We start from the raw sequence: 21,332 nt of genomic DNA, 5'->3' as shown, positions 1-21,332 counted from the left end.
TAGCAGGAAGTGTAGAGTTTGCTTGGGTTGTCCTTTGGTCAACTCTACCGATGCGGACTTAAAATGCTCAAATCCAATCATTATGGGCATCTCAATATAAATATTGCAATTACTAGGTGAAGATTATAGAGAACATTAGATGAAGAAAAGAAGTTTTAAATTAGTTATGGTTGTTTTATCGAATGGAATTCTAAAGATCTATTACTTCTAGTATGTACTGCATCGAATTTGGGACTAAAGTTCTTTAATTTCCGGCCAAATTTTAATGGACTGTTCTGCAATCACTGCAGCAAACCGCTCTATGCAATAATGTTATTTTATAGCTTGCGACTATGGGAATTTTCGGCAATTTTCCGATAATTCGATTATTTTATGGACATAGTAATTTATTGCTTTTCAGCAATTTTCTATATTCGCCACATCTCTGTGCTGTTATTGAGACTAACTAAAAATAGATCTTTCCTCTTCCGATAAACACTTACCATAGAATTGCAAGGACTTTGAGAGACTTTTAAAGTCGGATTTTTGGGAAGTGACCTCAATTCCAAAGAATCATCCACGAAAGTTTCAACTTGATAAACGTTAACTCGAGACCGCCCCAAATTTACATCCGCATCGTTTGGTATTGAGTCACAGTTGTGCGAATTTACGACATTATTACCCGCCTTTGAAAGCTCTTTTTTGCTACTTTCTTCTCTTTATTCTTTAAAGGCGTCGACAAAAACCGAATTTTTTCCTGGCACTTTTCATCAGAATTTTCAGCTATCACCAACTTGCTTTTCGTCATTTTCAGTTTTATTTTCGAGATGTTCAAATTAACATACAGAGGAATCTAAGTATCTTCAATCTTCCGTATAAAATTATTGAAATAAATGCAACAACACAGTGGGCGGAATGCCGGACCAAAAATTAACACATATGGACATGTACCGAGCCGTTCTTTTTCAACTTTTTCAATGTTTTGATTTTTTTCATTTTCATCTTTTTGCTGTACGTACATGATGTCGTCACCATTGTAAATTGCATCGAAGAGCTCGGCACTTACGGGATGCTTCGAGTATCTTTTCTTTTCAAGAACCTTCAAACTCTCCACGCTAGTAGTAAGAAAACTCTTCTCGCTCAATATTTTTTAAGCTTTCCTGTTAGCGTGATGGGCGTATAAGCTCCGTTTTCACTGAAATTTTGGAATCTTCGACACTGGAAATTACTGCCAAATCGTCACTAATTAACTGCCTCTCTTTACCAGCACCAAAACTTTAATATGCATTTTAATCGAAGCTTCCTTCACCAAATAATGCAGGTTTTCAGACCTCTTCCCTCTATCTGTTGACACTCCATCTCGGGCGCATTCATGTTTAGAATTAACGGATTATTGAATGACTATAGCAGATTGACTGAATTTTGCTTTTAATTTCTCAAGAAAATCGGATAAGCGCGAGGCTTTTCGGATTCATGAGGGTTTGGAAATTTTTGGGAAAGGTTTCTTGAATTTCTGGAACTAGAAACAAAAAAAGGTGTTTTGTCATCATTAATTTCTTACCAATTTCGGATGTTTAATATGGGGAATCTCGCCCCGAAAAGTGTCATAGACCTGCGTCAAATAAGTGGTCATGGCTAGGTAGTCTTCAGTTTTGGTGATTTCCTCTCCAGTCATAAAAGGAGGCAATCCTGCATGAGAAAAAACGATACAATTCTGAAGGAATAATCTCCAAAATCCCATAGTTTTTAACTTTCACGTTCGTACGTTATAGTAACGAAAAGCATGTCAAGACCTTTTACCTTAAAGATGCTTTTGGTGGAGATTCCTTACCCAAGTCTTTCTCCAATATATCCATAGCTAATTGGTTGCACTTGGCCGGTTCGTTGTCCTTAATTGCACTATAGTCGAGGAGATCGGGTCGGTAGTGATGTATGATTGCACATAGGGCCTTTCCGTTCCGGAAAACCGAGTTCAGGTCGGTAATTGCGATTTCTTCGTGTTCTCGTAGCTGCTCAATCACCCAATTGAGCAGCACCTCATTGTCCACGTTCCCTGGGAAATTACTTCTATTGCAAAATCTAAATTTAAATTAAATTGAAAAAAATTGTGGCAGCAGAGCCAATTGCAAGCTAGAAAAATTTCGTGGTACAGAATTTACGTATTTCAATAGCTGAACTCCAAGCGCTTGTTTCTGATTTGCTCAGACATACAAAGAAGTGCTGAGATACCAATGCATATCGTTTCTCTGATGTGAAGGGAGAAGTCTCGGCAATCAGCGGCATTAAACATACTAATTTTAAAAGGTTTTACCTCTTCTCCGCTTTTTGGGCATGTGCTCCTGCCTGCTCATCGCCTCCAAAGAGGCGCGTTTCATTTTTTCAATACTCTCAGAGTTGTCCGTGTCGTACAAGCAGACAGTTTGGTGCGAAGTCACGACGCTCTTATTGAGATTTGGGTACCTAAACAGTCGCAAAATAATGACTTCCGCAATGGAACGGTCCAACATTATCCAACCTTGTTGCTGGGTCCAGCGTATAGGCCTTCCAGTCCTTGTTGAGGTTATCCGGCGTGGTTTGCGCCAACAGCCTGTAAATCGACTCCCTCTCTGCTAAAACATCCAGAGGCGTCATTTGTCCGGAGCAATAACTGCGAATGGCCCAAGCTGCGTCCAGGGACGAGAGGAAACCTCTAGCACAACCGGATCCAGTGGGCCAAAACGGCTGTAATAATCTGTGAGAAACATATCCCCGTAGGAGGCAAAAAAACTCACTTCAAGTAAACTATCTCCCACCAGGATCATCAATAGTCTGCAGCCGTTTCTTTCAACCACTTTCGAGGCGTATTCCGCTGCGTACATGGAAGTAAAATCGAACATGGCTACATCAGGTTGTCCATAGTGGTTCACCGCAAAATCCAACTCGGGCAGTTGGTAATTAGTACTAAAATCAGCGGCCTGGCGGGCGTAGTTCTGCAACGCCTCTCTATTTACGTTTTCGGGGGCCAGCAGCTTTTCTGTGTCGCTCAGATCCTAAAGAAACAACAACAGATGATTCCAGATATCGATACATATTCCCCAAATAAAGTAACAAGAAGATGTGAAATTATCGAAATGTATCCTGTAGAGTTGATTTTTTTTTATCTCCATATGCTGCCTACTGACAACAAACCCAGACTGAAAAACTATTAGAAATGGAGCTGTTTCAGTCGCGACCCCCGTCCACCCCAAAAACACACCTGTTTAATAACGCCCTTTTCCAATAAACTGGCTTTCTTGGCAGTCATAACGAAATAGTGAGTGTCGTCCTTGTAATAAACAATATTTTCCAAATCAATTCTCGTTTCGGCCTGTAAATCTTTGAAGAATTTTTGGTTGAAAATGAAGGCGACGCCGCTTATCTCCTCCACACTAGCCTCGGCCTCCGTTTTCTTGTTTATGAAGTTCGCGGTGATGGCTGCAAATGGGACAATCAAGAATATTTAAAAACAAAGAACAACTCCCTAACGCTAAAATCTCTGCCCCACGTACCAATAGCCAACTTCCCGCGAAACTCCTTGCGCTTAAAACCTTGCAGAGTGTTCCTCTTTCCATCAGCTCCGATAATGGCATCGAACTCGTACTGACCCACCGGGTGGTTCTCGGGCTTAATATCCGCCCTCCAACCGACCTCTAAAAGATATAAAAACATGAAACTTTTCAAGTTTGAAAAGGCATTGAAGGCAACTTACTGTCGGTTGCGCTGGGCTCTATTAGCCCCTCAAAGCTAACTTCGGTATGGATTTCTACGCCTAATAGTAAAGCCACTTTAAGTAGGATGCATTGCAACTGCCTAATACTGATATGATCTATGGCGCCCGCGCAAAATTTGCCGAAAAACTTTTTGGCCCCCAGCATGCGCAGGTCCTCTATCACAAAGGGCCACAAATGGAGCACGTTGTTGCGAGAGAGACGGTCACGTTTCTCCACGACCACCTTCACCAAAACAAGTAAAATGTCTACATGAGTGACTCTTTAGAGCGAAATGTGGGAATTTAAATTCGAAATAATGAAAATGTGAGGTTTTTTTAGTTGTTCGGTTCGAACTTTTTGGCAGTTTAAACCAATATCCAACTTACCACTTTAGCACCCAATAACTGAGCCTCAATGGCGGTTCTGAGACCGCAAGGACCGGCCCCAATCACTAGTACCCTGGTACCCGCACAGGCCTTACCCTTTCCATAGCATTTGTGGGATATTCTGGCGTCGAATTTCTTCCATAGCGCCTTCGCTTTCCACGAAGTGAGGTTGGCTCGAAGTTTTGGATAGAATTGGGGAAAAACATTGGGTTTCAGGTGGAGCAGTTCGGACATAGACCTGACAATATCATAAAATTAAAGACGAGTCTAGGGCAATATGCTGATAGTCGTTTAAGCCCACGTATGGATTATTGATAGCAATGTATGTGACTATCAATCTCTGTTGATCTTTGTTAATTGAGATATTGATACATTCAAATTGGGAAATGTTTATTTTATAATTGAATTTATATAAAAAAATCCAATTATGTAGGTGAGTCATATATATCATACAGCAGGAACCTACGTTCCTGCACAATTTCGATTAAAAAATATATTGATGTCAAATGCATTTATTCAACGTACACAGAATGAGCTAAAAGACGGAATTTAGTTCCTTTCATAGTATGAAAAGTCCTTGGAATTACGAGCAATATAAAATAATAAGAAAAATGAGATTTCCATTTGAAAAGAATGACCTTTGAGTGATATGAGTTTCTAGATTTAAATCGCCGGTTTGAACCAATTTCTAAAAATCTAAAAACTTATAACACAACCAAATAATTTTTAAAGGGACAAGCTAACCTGGAATATTGCCAGGCTAAGCCAAGGCTGGAATAATACCAGAATAAGTTAACTCGAAACAATAAAGCAAAGATGCGATTCACGTTAAAGGTATGCAGAGTATAGTTAAAAATTTATAAAGGCTTAAATCGATTTTTGCAATACCCCTTTAAGCCGAATAAGGGAACCTTAAAAATTAAACATTTCCATGAATCCATAATTCGACTGTTACAAAGTTTTAATGACATCCTCTAAGGAAAAACGTTTGGTTGTGATTGATTAATAAGCTGCATTACCGCACATTGAACATCAAGTTAAAGTTCCCGTTAAATTTAGCAAAAGATCTGTACCAGAAATCACTAAATTTCAGAAAAAAAAATGATATTTTAATCACGCAATTATTGAATAAATTTATCAATGGAGACGAACTTTCAATAATTTAAAAGCACCTTTTATTTGATAATAAAGGATTATATGTTGTCTCGTATGATTTGTCCAACAAATTAAATATTAATGTCGCAAATTGCAATTTGAAAAATTGGCACAGCACGAAGAGCGTCTCTAACGAATTCCTAACAATAAATTCAATTTCAACAGTTTTCAGGCAAATTTCCAGACCATTGCATTTCTGGCTTCAGTTTAAAATGATGTGGCGTCATTTTTAGGAGATTTGGTCTCGGATTTGTCTTTTACTGAACGACGATTAATTATTCCCAAAGAAGAACTAACCTGAACTATGCATAGGCAAACCCGAGAACAAAGCTGCTTTGAATTGGACAGCCATTTCCAGAAAAATATATATGTAGATACTACTGCGCATTCCTGGATAGACGTTTTAGTCAAGAATCACCTATCCACTTGGTTTCTGATGATGAAATTGACTAATCCAGTTTATCGATGTTAGATACACTCATGAATTAAGTCGTTACGCGGACGTTAAGGGGTAGATTTGTTGGAATAAGAAGTTTTTACCTATGGTAACCTAGAATATTCTTAAGAGTAGTGGCGTTCAAGAAGTGCTCGAAGTATTCGTTGGCGTGCGCCGCCTCCGAGCCGGAGACGGGACGCCCTCGAAGGTGGGGCGGCAGCCCCCCGCCAGTGTGGCGGTCCATCGGGGCGGACTACGTGTGGGGCATCTGACGTGGGAGGCAGTGTGGAGGTTCTGAAACAATAAAATATTTAATTACGACACTCTTATTAATCCCTTTGTTCATATTACAAACTTATATTTTTACTAAAACAAAAAGATCGTTGTATCGTTGCATTGTTACTCACAGTCAATGGGACAGTAATTAATTAGAGGCTATTTTCGAGATCTGCCTGTCATCGAAGCTAAATGCCTGTGCCAAAGCGATAAAATGGCTTTAAATTTGAATAATCTCAGCAATGTTTTGTCAAGAATGTTGATAAATAATATCTGTGTTATTGCAACACTACCAGGAAAATGCCGGGAATATATCAAGAAAATTTATGATGCCTGATTAACAGCGAAAAATGCCAATGCGCTTAAGATATTGATGAAAACCCGCAAAAACCTCTCAAGGCCATTAGTTTTGATTACAATCAACCGGTAATTTTGCTTATAATAAAAAGGAATAGAATATTAAATTTATTATTAAACCAGTTCGAGTGGCAATACCCGTCGATAACGTCATATAAATTACAACTAATTGGTTCGGTATCAGGAAACGGCAATTTGGAAATTTGCAGTAAATAACCGAATAACTATTTCATATTAGAAATTATGGTGTTTTTAAAGTTTTCTAATTTTATCGAATTTCTTCATCAAAGTCGCGACGAGTCATACTATTAGATGATTTTTTCTTTAATTATCTTTATTATTTTATTAGGAGTAGTGCTTCAGACACAAAGGGGGTTCGCTGGAGCGGTGCAATTGCATCCGATTATCAGTGAAAACCAAGTGGAAATAACGTTCACCCTTTACATAGGGAGACGCGAATTATAAATTGATGAAGAAACGAACAAGGGTCCAAAAGCATAGAATTTACTTATTTTCAGTCAGTTAGATGATCAGCAAATGTTGCAAACCGAGTGCATAAACGGAAATTCTTGCGATCGGAAGTATTTTGAGATATGTACGGTCATTAGTTATAAAAATATGCAAGCATGTCGGTATGAAAATTGCAGTTTAATCGCCTATTATGCCATGACATCATGACCAGCTAGGCAGTTGCAAAACCAGAGACCTAGAGCGCGTATAATATAATAATCTTAACAATCATAAATGGGTGTAAGTCACAGAGAAGATGGAAATCTTGCAGGAATAATTTTTTCTCCTCGATTTCGTAGAACAAGAAACATCTGGCACGTAGATTATTGCGAAGTCTCTTTTTGGAATGCTAAAGATTTCAAATCAACCAAAAAATCGTATTTTCCGTGTATAATGAGTTGAATATGGGCAGTGCGAGAGAGACGGACCGATGGACTTTCATTCATTCACTGCTCACCAAACCGTAAAGAATTTTGTACATATTTAAGAGTTTTCAGCAGCAACTTCTGACCAACTTTCAAACTTAAGTTATGCGGCTGAGACGTTCTTGCACCTACGAACTCGACCTTCAAACTATGTATTTTGTCCAAAACTGCATATCAAACTTGATCGATAAACCGAAATTGACCCGTGTCAATTTAGTTTGTGTAAGCTGCAAGTTCAACTTAATAACGCAATATTTTACAGGAACGAACTCACTATGATATCAATCAAGAGTGAGGCTTGGAAGTCATGTAAAATTCAAATTCCTGCTTTTTATCCAGTAAAATATCGTCGATCCTTAACATGATATATTGGCATCATAAATTTCGAATTTAGTGAAAACGCATTTTTCGAAGTCTGAAACGTACGAGTACCCGGCCATGGATAAGAAGCGGGAAGCTGCGTGTTCTAAGAAAATCGTAGAAACAAGTTGAAACGTGCCGTTTTCACTATATTAGGCGTATGAGAAATGTGATATTGGTCTTCTGGTAACTTAGGGGGTTGCAAGAAATAAAAAAAGAATCAGAAGAGTACGGTCTAGTGCACGTTCGTAGGACAGGCAAGCAGCAAGTACGTTCTTCGATTTACAGGATCAGAAAAATATTCGGACACTTACAAGCGTGTACAGTGGCGAGATTAATTATTCGCCAACCAGAGGTATTTTCTAAAAGTCGTTTATAACACACATTAAATGTTGCGCTTGATTGAAAATGAGCCTATAAGCAATTGAACTATTCACTTTTTATTAAATTAGCAGTAAAATAATTCTTAATAATTATAAAAATTGCTTGAAAGTAATAATAGTTTCAAAATTTAAGCCGAGCAAAATTATCCGTCCACTTTGCACCCACTTGCATTTTGATACGAAATGTCTTAATTCGATATTTTGGTAGTATATTCTTTCGATTTGATAATTTCCCCCAGCCTTGTAGGCATTGGTTCAACAATTTTTTAAATAAACTTAACGTCTGTTTCGGCCCATTGCTCTTAACAATTGGTGTTTAATTTTTCCTTACCAGATATTTGATGTTTTTTCACCCTTTCCTTCAATTCTGACCGTAAATGTTCAATAGGGTTTATGTCGGGCGACTGAGGCGGCGTTCTCAATACTGTTGGCGTATTATATAATACCCGTTCCCTAACAACACGCGGTTTATGTTTAGGGACATTGGCTTGTTGGCAAGCACGTTTCCATTTTTCATTTCATAATAATAAACCGCTAGATGAATTATATTAAAAAGAAAAATAAACGTTTTTTCGCTGGTTATAAGTAAATACTGCTCGAAGGCACAGGTGCGCGGAGATTTTTCCGATTCGCTCTATGTCTAAGAGCTCTTCCAGATCGCTCTTCAATATTTCAGGCCATTTTTCAAGGCTTCCTCGCTTCAAATCTTAGAGGTGTGAGGGTTTTCTTATGTGGCTTATTCTGCAAATCGTGCATCAATAACTGGAAATTTGTCACCGCAAGTCTAAGCGGAAAAAACAAAAATTCGCCTTCCAGTATTCTCAAGTAACTGAGCCTAATTTTTAATTTATCAGTCTTCAATTATTGTCCTAATAGGTGTTTTTGCCCGAAAAACTCTTCGCAGAAAATAAACCAATTTTTATTGTTATTATCATTCCTCGCTTGTGACGACGCTTCCAAAGCCAAAAATACTTCCATTCGTCCAACTTAAAACCTAATTTTGTAGAAATATTTGACTTTGTGCTTTTTGGAAAGGGTGATCGCGAAACGTTCTAAAATAAATCTAAATGTTTCCTGGCATCTTCATGACTCAAATCCCGACCCACTCGCGCAAAAATTCAGAAATAGACTTATAAGTTTAACGCATTTAACCGTCGTTTCAAAAATTCTAATCAGATGCTTTGTTGATTTAGTAACTGCGAAGTTTTATGGTTAATGGGGAGTTACTTTGTCTAAACAAATCCCCGTCCCGAAGGAACACGGCCGCATGGTAATTTATACATTTTTCCTGTTGACTGCTCCAAAATTCAGTAAAAACAGTTCCGCTTAATTGCCAAAGCACTTACGTTTCATGGGGGATATTTTTTATGAAGATCAATGAAATAAACGAGCAAATGCCTGAATCATTTATTTACAACTGTTGCGTACTGAGGAACCATATTTCATGACAATTCTATCAGCATCATTAACGCAGCAAGAAACTCTGCCAGTTCCATTTCCGTGGCATTATCCCTAATCTATGTTGCTAAATCACTCGCATTCAATCTGATTTTATAATCATGTCCCATCCAGTCTATTATTCTCCGTGATAATTCCTGCTTCAACTGCATTGCCCCGAAAAACAATATGTTCCTAGTGATTGAGTTAAAACGTAAACTTCCTACCTGTGTTAACTGACACGTTCAGGCGGCATAATTGCACCTAGATGGCAAAACACAGAATCAATAACCTGCCATAAACATACACTGAAGTGTTTGTTAAAGTCGAGCTATTTCCTGCTATTTTAAGCTGCTTTAAAGCCATGTTTTAGGCGCTCTTTTAATCCTAATTATCCCATACTTCGTTCTATTAGTTTACCCATAACAATCGATTCAGATAAAATTATCACTTATGGTTGAGTTCGTGTTTGCGCCGTTTTTTGAACATTGCTAGTAATACGACGAGCGAACATCTAGGTGACTTAATAAACAATGAATTTTGTGAATTAATTAATTAAAGTTCGAGTTAAAAACCATGTTTTTTCTTGACATTGGTGGATGGAAAAAGTAATGCCGAAATGCTAAAACATTCCAAATACAAGTTTTCAAAGCGTTTATCCCTGGAAAAAAAAATGGCGAGACAGAACGTGGAAAGGCGGTCCCCGTCCTGATATCACTTTCATCGTCGTAATTAATATTTTTATATGATACACTTGATTAACAGAGAGAGCAAAACTGATTTAATTATTTATTCATTACACTATTAAAATCAAAAGTAAATCGATTAGCATCTGATTAGTGATTAGTGTAGAAAGGTATCTCTAAGCTGCGTTTTAATTATGCCGGACAGTTGACCGCTTCTAAGACAGGATATTTAAATGAAAATAAAAAAGAAGAAAGTGACGAAGGTATGGATGAACATAAACAAAAAAGGCCTTTATTGCTTTCTTTGGCTGATTTCCATATGGAGCTCGAACTTGTTACATGGCATTTTCTGCGGCCGTGGACAAGTGAAAAGGAATTTTATCACGCACAGAAACCGCTTTTCTTTGCACTAAGACGAATCGCCTTATTAGATTCGGTGTACTTAAGTTTTAGGTGAAAAATGACTCGTTAACATGGAAAAGTTTTAAACTATGAATTCTTCAAAGAGGAGAGTTGAAGTGGCTTAGCTTGATTGCACAAATATTGAAAGTCCAATGTCTTGGTTGCACGGAACGTAGTGTTTTGAAATGGTGGAAATATTCGAAAATCTATGTCTCAGTAATTCTACCAAGACGGATTGTACCTCTACCACCGGAGACAAACCGCCCAAATATTTAGTAGTTTCACTACTTTCGTTTAATCCGTTCAGAAAATCGACTCCAGTTTTCCGGAACAACCGTATCGAATTTCAGGAAATGCATAGAAATCTTCAACATAAAATTTCCCATTTCGACTAAGACGACCGCCTCCCAACGTGTTTTCAGTCGACTTTCATACATATTAATGCCTGAGCATTGATCAATATGCGACCAACAGCATTGACATTGAAAGGCGTCTGTGACCCGAAATAATAACTGAGGCTTAGTACTGATAAAAGCAGTCACCAACCAACCACAGGTGAATTGAAAGTTTATTTACCCTGATCGAGAACAATGGGTCGAAGAATGCTTCATTTGAGCGCCAAACCTGTAATTGACAACCTGCCGATGGGTTGGTTGTCCTTATGTGGCGCTTAAAGGGATTTGACTCACAAAATATGCCACAGATTTAACTAAAATTTCATGCTTGTTTCGTACTACATCGTAAATTACACCGCAAGGGAAGCATAATTCAACCAATACCATTTTAAACCCAACAGCAAAAAACCGGCGCACTAGCTAACGTGAAAAAAATATGTATCGAATATCTACTACTGCTATATTATTGTTTATAATTGAAAAGATTGGTTTTGGATTTAGATTTATGCTCTCGAAAAAGAATTCCGCTGTTTTTATATCGTTTTTTCCAAAAATTGCGATAATTTTTAGGTATTTTGCAGTAGTTTACTTCCAAACGTATTACGAAGCGATTCGATTACTTTAGATGAACCTTCATAACTTTTATTTTTTGCTCTTGCTTGTGTATATTAGGAAAAACGGGGAAGTTTGCGAGCCATTTTGTTAAAAACCTTACGTTTTTTTTTTATAAAATTTAATTTAATAGCTTTTACATTCGTATAATTTTTTAATTAACTGCAATGAAAACTTTCCGTTTCGCTTAAAAAACTTGATTATTTACAATACATAGCCGGAAAAAAAATGTTCGTGCGCCGGTCTTTTGCTGTCGAGTTCAGTTCCAGCAGAAAATCCTGCTTGTCTGAAAGATTCACGACCTCTAGATGATACAGGAAAGGCTTATCTAGTATCTATATATTTTTCCTTGACTATCTGAATTTCAGACCGAAAATCTCGACGATGTAAAAGCAATGGAGCCTGAAACAGTTATATGGTACTTGTGACCCGCCCATTGTTTCCTTTAAATGGTAATGAGACGTTGAATAATAAGTGATGATTAATTCCCGTCAATTGGTCTCATTTTTTATTGCAGTAACATCAAAAACGTATTAGTAAACCGCTAGTTTATTGCGTGAGGAGGGTAATTACCATTGAATGCTGTTGATTTTGGCATGACGACAATAGTGTAGGAGTGCGTCGTCCGCATGTCTCCGATACCAATTAGCCTTATTCATAGAGATCAGAGACGTTTACCTAAGAAATTTCTACAGTAACTATCTAAAATTTATATACAAAAGCAGAAGCGTATATGTAAGTACGTGGAGCGTGTAAATACACGCGCATGTACATACAGAGTTGAACTATAATTAGCCTAGAGTTATGTAAGATTAACATGCACCCGAACATTGGCACGCATTATACGTTTCCGAAAACAATCAGAAAGAAAACCAACTACATGTTCCTAAATGACAAAAATTAAAGAACACATGCCCCCCAATTTACTCATGACTCTAATGAAAGTGACAGCCCTAATAAGGCAGCTGTGGGGCGAATCTAACACTTCAGGGGGAGAAAGAAATTTGATCAAGCTTAATTAAGAACGCTAGAACTCTGATTGGTAAAATGATCATTTTTAACGTCGGAACAGTTAAAAAATGCTACTGTGAGAACAAACGCAAACGACTTCCTCTAGAGATGGTCGGTTGGTATGTAAGTAGGTCTGTGGGTTTGGGCTGGGCAGAACGAGTTGCAATTTCTTGAAACTGGCAATTCAGCCATCGGTAAGTTTCTATCAGTCAATGGGATTACAAAGTAGGACAATCATGCCATATAATATTTTGTGTCCACGTGCTAAACTGTAAAGAAAAATGTCGCAATGAGATTGAATATCATATATCAAATGACGTTTGTGTAATCTCGCTTAATTTAGGATTAAACTAGACAAAAGCACAGAATATTATTTTGTTTATTTATTTTGGAACTTTGTTCGATGCCGCAAACAATTCACGTTAAAAACTGCGTCGAATTCAATTCGTAAAATAACAAAATTAACTGCACATAACATACAATTAGAAAAATCAAACTTTTATAAAACTGATTAAATGTGAGCTTTCGGTTTGTCATTTACTTTACTAATCTGCACTAAAATCTTCAGATGTTTACTTATTTTTTTAGCATCACCCAGTATCTGCTAGAGAGCTGCAGTGTTTAATTTTTGCACACCGTCGTGAAAAGTTAGAAAATCGGAATATTACAAAAAAAAACTTTGAATTTTTCATTTTTCTGATTAAATCGGGAAAATATGATACAGTTAAGTGGAAAACTTTTTCGGGAAATGGCTTATGGGTTCACACTATTTGAGAAAGAAAAACCAATAATCATCCCTAATTGGATAAAACTAAAATTATCAAGAAAAAATTACCATTTTATAATAAAAAAAATTTAATAAAATTTACCATTTTTAACTGTTAAAATTGTTTTTACCCATCGAGTGCCTCTTTGCCACACAATGCTTGAAAACTCCAAAGCAACCAATTTCTTTATCAAGTATTCTATTTTGTACTCGTCAAGTACAATAGTAAAACTTTTCCCGACGTGACAGACTGAAATTTCCGACATTTTGCCAATCTTATGATATTTTAACTCATATGCAGAATGTTCTGAAACTGACCATCAAAAATGATAAGGAGCACAGGACGCGTCCAAACAGTTCCAGCCTTTCCTTATCAAATTATCGCCCTTCAAAATATTTTTTTCACGTAGTACCGTTACTGTTGGTAACTCCATCATTAAATAAAGTACGTTTTTTCACAATTAGCTCTAAAACGCATGAAAATGAATCGTCTCGAATAACTGTATGGCACGTGAGTTTTTTGACCATGTTTTGACACACCCTGAATTTTTGGTTTACCAGACTTGTCCAATTTCAAAAAGGACAAAAACTGTCATATCTTAAGCGGAAAATTGCTAATACATATGACGTTTCATATTTTTGTGACAAAATATTTATATTTCTATCTTAAAAGTTTCTCCGAAATTTACTGTTATCTAATAAATATGTTATATTGTTGTCAACAACACGAAAAGCTTCACACCATCTAAATCAACAGTGATCACGAACATACCTAACAAAAAGTATTGTTGTCAACTGAAAAAAAGCTAATTTCTATAGAACTCTATAACAATAAAACTAACGTATACACACACGCATTGCAATGTTTACTCTAAGTCATTTTGACCGTATAAAAGGCCCCACCATCTATTCATAATTATCATATTTTCCTTATTCACATGCTCTAAACGTAACGAAAATGAAGCAAGTGCTTGTATACGCAGAGCTGCTTTTTGCAGCTATGTGCCTGATCAGCGTTCAACAATCAACCTTGGTGCAAGCTGCAGCATTAAATCAAAGGTAGAATTTAAGCCAAACGCATTTTTTATTTGAATTTTGCCGAAATATGAGAAGAAAAACTAACTTACAAAATAATACAGAAACTCATAATGAAATTTTACATTAACCGCTCAAAAATTATTTAATTCATTACCTGGATAAAGTCTTATTCTTTAGGCTCCCTTTTGAGTTGTTCATCTGCAAATTATGGAGCTCGGTCAAAAGCCTTAGCTAGATGTATACGAACCAGCCCCAAACAAGACGTTGCGATCTTCTCATTTTTCTAATAACATATTTTTTTCAGCCCTATAATTATCGGCCCATTAACGCCTGTCAACGGTACCATTCTTGACAAAGACTCCATAAGTGGAAACTATGGAGAAGATTTAATCGTAGGAGAGATTGGAGTGGGAGATATACTTTTGTCCCGTCAGGTAAAATATCTATTTATCTTTAAAAAAGGAATGGACTAACCTGAACTATGATTTTCTTTAGATACACTTGCAGTGGATGAATACAAATGACTACATAGTAGATTACGACACAGGGAGTCACATAATTTCAGCCATTCGTATTTACAATTATTTGATGAATGGTCCGAATTCTAAAGCTGTAATCGTAAGCGGAGGAGTCGGACAATCCAATTTGAGAATCTTGTTCCAGACTCAACTGATACCTGGGTTCAAGTTTATGGTCAACGTATACGGACATTAAAGTCTCAATAGAATCGCAATTCAGAATGCTATTTAAAATAGCGATAATAGAATAGAGTTCAATAAATAAATGAAGATGATTTCGTGGTTTCAATTTACTCAGTGATGTAATCTGCTTCGATATAGTTCAATTGAAATTAACCTGCGTAACGTGCCACATTGAATCGAAATGTACCTAAGTATGTACGCAGGGTGATGCAGGTGTTAATCAGGAAAATGCAATAGACGATAGAACTTCAAAAAATAAAGGAAAAAATTCATGTGACTTCGTATGTTTCACAACTTCGTTATAGATATACAGAGCGATAGAAATCTTGGTAATAACGTTTAATTTTTGTTTTTATATATTTAATTTTAAAATATTGGCGTACGTTCATCTTTACAACTTACGTCATTAGGCTTTTCAAATAAACAGAAAAATCTACAGGATGATGATATTCCTAGGGTCAGGGATTTTACGAAACGTGGTCAAGATTTTTATTCGAAAAACATTCATGAACTATCAGTCGAATAATTTGTTAAAAGTTAGTTTCTTTCCCTCTACAACACAGATTTATCCTCTTCAACTACTCACTCACTTACTCACTCAATAACTCAATTTTTAAACGTTTCAATTTTTTTTCAACTGAAAATTTCTGTTTCATATTTGGTACGCGGTCTGCGATGATCATTGATCTTAGGGAGGTAAATGACGTTTCCGAATCCTGTCAAATCGATCTTTTCCATTTTTCCGACTGTTAACACTCTTAAGAAAGGTTTTACATCATACTTCTTAGGCAGAAAATTACCAGTTCCGCGATGCGATGATTAATACTTTTTTAAAACGAATAAGTATTTAGTTAATTCACATGATCTTACGTGAACTTAAGCAAATTTACTCTCCTTATCTGACAAATAAATGTCATACTGTTCATTCCGCGGAAAAACATAAGAAAATTTTAGACCAGAAGCATATGTATAACATAGAACATCTCACAATACAAGGATTTCGCACCATCTAAACTAGCAGTTGCTGCAACAAATGTTCGATTGTAAAATCGGAAAATACGCAAAAAAATTGAATTTTGTAGAATGGTATTACCTTGATACCTTCTGTGAACACAAAGTTGAGCTCCCTTACTAGTTGGAAAAAGTGAACTCATCTGAGTGTTTGTCGTAATAAATTGAAATCGTATAAAAACTTCAACAGCAGCAGCAACAGATAACTGTCAGATCTTCATCGATTCGAACACGAACGAAAATGCAACAAGTACTTATAACCACAGTTCTGCTATTTGTAGCTGAACCCCTGATCAACGCTCAGCAATATGTACCAGTATTAGTGCCTGCTGCAGCACTAAATCAAAGGTGAGACTCATTTTTTAAATATTTTTAATTTACTAAAATTTCCACATCGTGGTCAAAAACGTTAGCTCGTTGTAGGAGAACAACCTGCAAACGAGGCGATACAATTTCAATAAATTTAATCTAATTCTCGTTACTCACGAATTTTTTGCCAGCCCTCCAATTTTCAACTCCTCGTGGCTTTATGGCAACACAAAACCTATCAATAACACCCAGGTTGCTGGTCAATATCTTCCACATGGTAACGACAGCTATGCAAACCACCCCTACAGGCCCCCAACGGGATCGTACAACCCCAATTACGTCCCGAATTTAAATCATTCGAGATTTTTTCCCTATTACAACGGAACTTATATTGGAAACTATGGAGAAGATATAATACTAGGTTCCATTCAATACCAGGACAGACTTCTCTTCAGTCAGGTAAAATGGTCGCTTCTTTAAAAGAACACATTGAACAACGATTTTTCTCAAAGATATATCGCAAAGATTACTCCTGGTGGACTTCAAAGCAAAAAATCGTACAATACAACGCAGGGTATCAAAGGATTTCAGCGATTCGTATTTACAATCATAAGTTGGATGGTCTCACTTCAAAAGCTACGATCTTGGGAGGGGGGATCGGGTATTCCTATGTGAGATTCAAGTTGGAATCTCAACGAAACCGAGGGTTCCAGTTTTTGGTCGAAATATACGGACATTAAAATATTAATAGGATTTCACATTTGTGAGTCCGATAAATGAAGGTAGGTAATTTCGTGGTTTCATTTAACTCGGTGATATAATCTGTTGTGATATAAATTGAACCTAACATGCATAATATACACCATTGCATCGAAACGTATTTTTAAATTTTGGCGCTAATCCAAGATTCTTGGAATCGGCAAAAGTGCGATCTATCATGATTGTATCATTGGTTATACCGAGTTTAACAACGAATTTAATAGCCAGGTCAATGCGAAAAACACGAAAATACATGTGAAATATTTCGTATATCGTAAAAGAACAGTTAAACGCCATAAAGATTGTTAACCCAGGTCGGGTAACAACACAAAAAAGAAAGTACCGACTAATGGAGAGTGGCGATGGTCACACACCCATCAAAGGCAGGTGCAATAACTTTCGTGTCCAAGCACATGGAAATTAACACTGAGACAAAAAGAAAACACACAATAAAGCCCAAGAAGAGTGTTTCTGATAACTATGAGTTGTTCCTAGGAAAAAACAACTGACATTTTCCCATTGTGAGATTGTTTTTTCCAAGGGAATGTTACGTTTTCGACCACTTCCTGGAAAGTGAGTACACAAGCAGTTGGCTCACAGCAGTACTATAGGTACAGGGCGTTGAAGTTCCATCTGCCTCCTTTTTGGAGAATAGGACAATCGAAAAATAAGACGACTTTGTAAGAAAACTTTATTCATAAAACGTATATCAACAGAGAAGCAATGTAGTAAAGTTTCATATTTTTAATAAATCCCAAGTTAAATCCAGAGGCGTACAAGTGTGATACAAAACAGTTTTAAATAATCTTTCTAAATCAAATTGAAAAAAGTCCTTATTGGGCAAAAAGACCTGCACCGCTAATTACCTTTGTAATACACTACACAAGAAGGGTCGATTTTGTTCGTGAATAATTGCCTAAACTAGGATACTCAACTGGAACAAAAAAAACACTAACACAAAATTTTTGAGGTTTTTTCACTCTATTTGCCAAAATAAAAACTGTGCATACAGGATCAGTCAAAAAGTCACGGCAAAATACGTTTATTCTAATAGATGTTTTATTCAATGATCAAATGCACCTCGAAATTCTAAAGAACGTAACTCTATCCTTAAATCGAAAGAATTGGCCAGCGAGCTTGCGACAAGTTTATTGGTGTTTAAAGGAGATTCCTCTGTATTTCGTACACATTCTAACAACCTAATTTAATGCAGCTTATGTCTGACTTAACCAAAATGTATTAACCATTTTAATGAGGAAATTTCCCTGTATTTAATTGATACTAATTATTCCTACTTCTATGCACACAATACACACATCATGAGCAAACGTCTAGACTAAGATTTCAAAGCATACATTTCCTTATTAGCAGTGCTAATTGGAGCATGTCATTTTTTTACAAATTACGTATGCACTTCCCAATATGGTGAAACATGTGCGTCATATCATCCACTAATAATCAGGAAATTATCCAGTTAAATAATCTACGGTAACATGCGAATTCCATTTCATTCATATCCTAATAGTTAACGGTGCAGTAGAAACTGCAGTTCTGGTACGGTACCAAAGTGCGAATAGTGAAAGGAAATTCAAATATGTACCTACCGGCAGGTGTTTAAAAGGAAAATTCTCATATTGCAGGATTGTTGCTATTCATAAATTTATAATTCTTTGTGTTTGGTTGGTGTATTTGTTTGGTAAAATTGAAATTTATGGTACTTTTACAAAATGGCACACATTGACCTACTATCCGAGTAAATCGGGAGTACTGTCATTGTGGTGAAATGCCACTGGCCTCGGTCCAAAATTTTTCGAAACAACCGGACTTATTTTCGACGATACATGAGTATCACTTTCGAACGAAACTTTTACGGAAATGGGATCGCAAACCCATAAATTTTCCCACGTAATTGAAGAATGTTTAAAACGAAGTACATCTCAGCAACGACACGGAAATTGGACAGAACGTCCTAACAAATAGTCTATAAACACCTATGTGATTATCTGACTATTAAGGAAATTACAAAACACGGATTGGAATAAGAATTAGAAACATATTCAGACAAACTAAATGGTACCGGCATGCTTGTAGGCACTCCACCCAAGTGCAGAAATACCGTAAAACCCCTAAATAAATCATTCGTTAGTACTCGTTAATTGCTTAATAGCGCTAAAGTGTAATACTATAACTGACTTACCGAACTTATCTCTTTATCTATGGTACTATCACAACTGTCACTGATTTGATGACTGCGTTACACAATTCCAATGGCAGGATCGCATTACAGAAACCTAAAACAGATTAGCAAACGTTGTAGTATGACTTAAATTCGTCATCCATATGAATGCACCGACGAAATTCCGTAACCTGATTTGGTTTTACTGGCATTTAAAGTTCGTTTCCCTCGAGAGTAATGCGAGGAAAACTTGATTAACCAGCAAATTAATGCAAAATTTAGCAAACCTGGGAGAGTATGTGTGAACGATAGCTGATCAAACATTGACAACATTAATATTTTTCCTTCCACATTCCTCCATTTCTCTGAACGGATCTCGGGAACTAGAAGAGATATAATCCAGTGACAGACTGCTCCACTCATTCCGGAGACAACGAGGGTCAAACAAATTTCCCTGGAATACCCGACAAGAAAATAATTGACGAGTTTCCTTATAAGGATTTCTAGGAAATACTAAAATAATTCGATGAAATAGCACAGACGTGCATTTCGATCCTCGTTTCCAATATACTGGACGATGTGAGAAGAATTAATGGCCTACATGGAAAATTCGGTGGCCCAATGGCAATTTTAGGCCGTGACATGCACTCGACTGCTTAAACCAAACAGTATGCCGCAACTGGTTCAGGTCAGTCACACTACGTTACAAAAGCATAACGACTCATTTACTTTAATTTAAACGGTGCTCGTGATAAACTTCACTTTTGGACCTTCCAATTTAGGCCTGTCGTTAAAGTTCGAAACGTCTTTGTGAATATTTTTATGCTCAGTTTCAAGGCACTCCTTTAGGCGGCCCTTAATAACCTTCGCGGGCGACTATTTGGTTTTTCATAATCATCAGGCCATTCACACTCTCGTTTGATTAAGCATTGATTAAGTCAGCCCCGGTTCATTGCAAACCGTAACAATAATAACCAATATTAATAAATATTTATGATTCTGATGACCTTTAACTACCATAATAGTAAAAATCGTTTTGTTTTAATTAATCTCGCATGTTGTGCCGGTCATTGCGTCCTTTTATGGACAGCGGAAAGCCTAAACCTGAACGTTGTTTGCTCTTCAAGGCTGCGACAGTCCTTTAGATAGTTCCTGAATTAGTCCTATTGAAAAAAATGAAGAACTTTTCATACTCTTGGGAAATTTGTAGCTTTTACTCGAATGACCACATTATTGTCATTAGCGTTGTCTGATTGACCCACCTTTATTTGCGTTCCATAGTTAAAACTTGTAATTTTCCTAGTAAACATGAACGAGCTGAATCACTAATTTCCCAATCTAGATAATTAAACTTAGGTCTGCAAAACGCCATCAGCCTCGCCAGATCTAGGATCTGCGATGTGTCATGCTCTATATTTAGAAAGCACGACATCCCACCGACTGGGAATAATTAGGGATCTCTAATTTTCTCAAATGAACGTGTGTTTTAGAAGTTTCGAAATGGAAATAACGAGATTAATTAAAATTACGGTCAAATGCCATCCATAACAAGCTAGATGTAAGGGAGAAATCCGAAAAATCAGGAACCTGACTTTAGAGCGACAAATTAACCGACATTTCATAACGAAAGCCTGAACTATTGGTGTAATAATTGGGGCTTTGCAGAACAGAAATTCAGATAGAGTAATTGGTTGATTTTAGAGAAACTCAAAATTACACTCTTAAGGACCAACAGAAAGGCAACCCGGCAACATTAATTTAAAATACAGAACCGACCAAATTCTCTTTCTTAAATTTTTTTTTCATCTTCTCGAAAATTTAATTTTTTTTTTGAAATTTTCAAAATCCTGGCCTAATCGGATGACTCTGCAATGCTTTTTTGTCGTCAGATACATCTTCTAAAAACGACTGGACCTCGTCTTCTAACCTGCAATATTAGGTAACATCTCCAGAGTTATGGAACAGATTAACATAAGAAAATGAAAGACCTTTCTAAGGAATATGAATTTTAACATTAAAGGTAACGCGATGCAT

General features: G+C 36.7%; 3 protein-coding genes across 4 annotated transcripts in view; 2 read left to right on the top strand and 1 right to left on the bottom strand.

Moving 5' to 3' along the window:
• Mical (Molecule interacting with CasL) overlaps positions 1–21,332 on the bottom strand; it is a 41,625-nt gene that overhangs the window by 15,412 nt on the left and 4,881 nt on the right. For both annotated transcript variants that reach the window (XM_066292316.1, XM_066292317.1), the window contains exons 2-12: positions 19,320–19,413; positions 5,789–5,978; positions 4,094–4,331; positions 3,707–3,950; positions 3,507–3,647; positions 3,215–3,432; positions 2,751–3,008; positions 2,495–2,700; positions 2,291–2,439; positions 1,811–2,032; positions 1,541–1,668 (exon numbers count right to left, since the gene is read on the bottom strand). In XM_066292316.1, the coding sequence (XP_066148413.1) occupies positions 1,541–1,668; positions 1,811–2,032; positions 2,291–2,439; positions 2,495–2,700; positions 2,751–3,008; positions 3,215–3,432; positions 3,507–3,647; positions 3,707–3,950; positions 4,094–4,331; positions 5,789–5,928 (1,944 nt within the window). In that variant the 5' untranslated portion in view covers positions 5,929–5,978; positions 19,320–19,413. The remainder of the gene's footprint in view (positions 1–1,540; positions 1,669–1,810; positions 2,033–2,290; positions 2,440–2,494; positions 2,701–2,750; positions 3,009–3,214; positions 3,433–3,506; positions 3,648–3,706; positions 3,951–4,093; positions 4,332–5,788; positions 5,979–19,319; positions 19,414–21,332) is intronic.
• Positions 14,209–15,135, top strand: LOC136344459 (uncharacterized). The gene is made up of 3 exons (XM_066291939.1): positions 14,209–14,363; positions 14,647–14,776; positions 14,838–15,135. Exons 1-3 carry the CDS (start codon positions 14,263–14,265, stop codon positions 15,054–15,056), a joined length of 450 nt encoding a protein of 149 aa, XP_066148036.1. The 5' UTR covers positions 14,209–14,262; the 3' UTR covers positions 15,057–15,135.
• LOC136344658 (uncharacterized) lies at positions 16,238–17,239 on the top strand. The gene is made up of 3 exons (XM_066292318.1): positions 16,238–16,402; positions 16,555–16,822; positions 16,876–17,239. The coding sequence occupies exons 1-3, from the start codon at positions 16,296–16,298 to the stop codon at positions 17,101–17,103; spliced, it is 603 nt and encodes a 200-aa protein (XP_066148415.1). The 5' UTR covers positions 16,238–16,295; the 3' UTR covers positions 17,104–17,239.

This window comes from Euwallacea fornicatus, chromosome 17 (genome assembly GCF_040115645.1).
Source record: "Euwallacea fornicatus isolate EFF26 chromosome 17, ASM4011564v1, whole genome shotgun sequence".
Classification (NCBI taxonomy): Eukaryota; Metazoa; Arthropoda; class Insecta; order Coleoptera; family Curculionidae; genus Euwallacea; species Euwallacea fornicatus.
The sequence above is the reverse complement of the archived record's forward strand: the minus strand, read 5'-3'. Positions and strand labels throughout refer to the sequence as shown.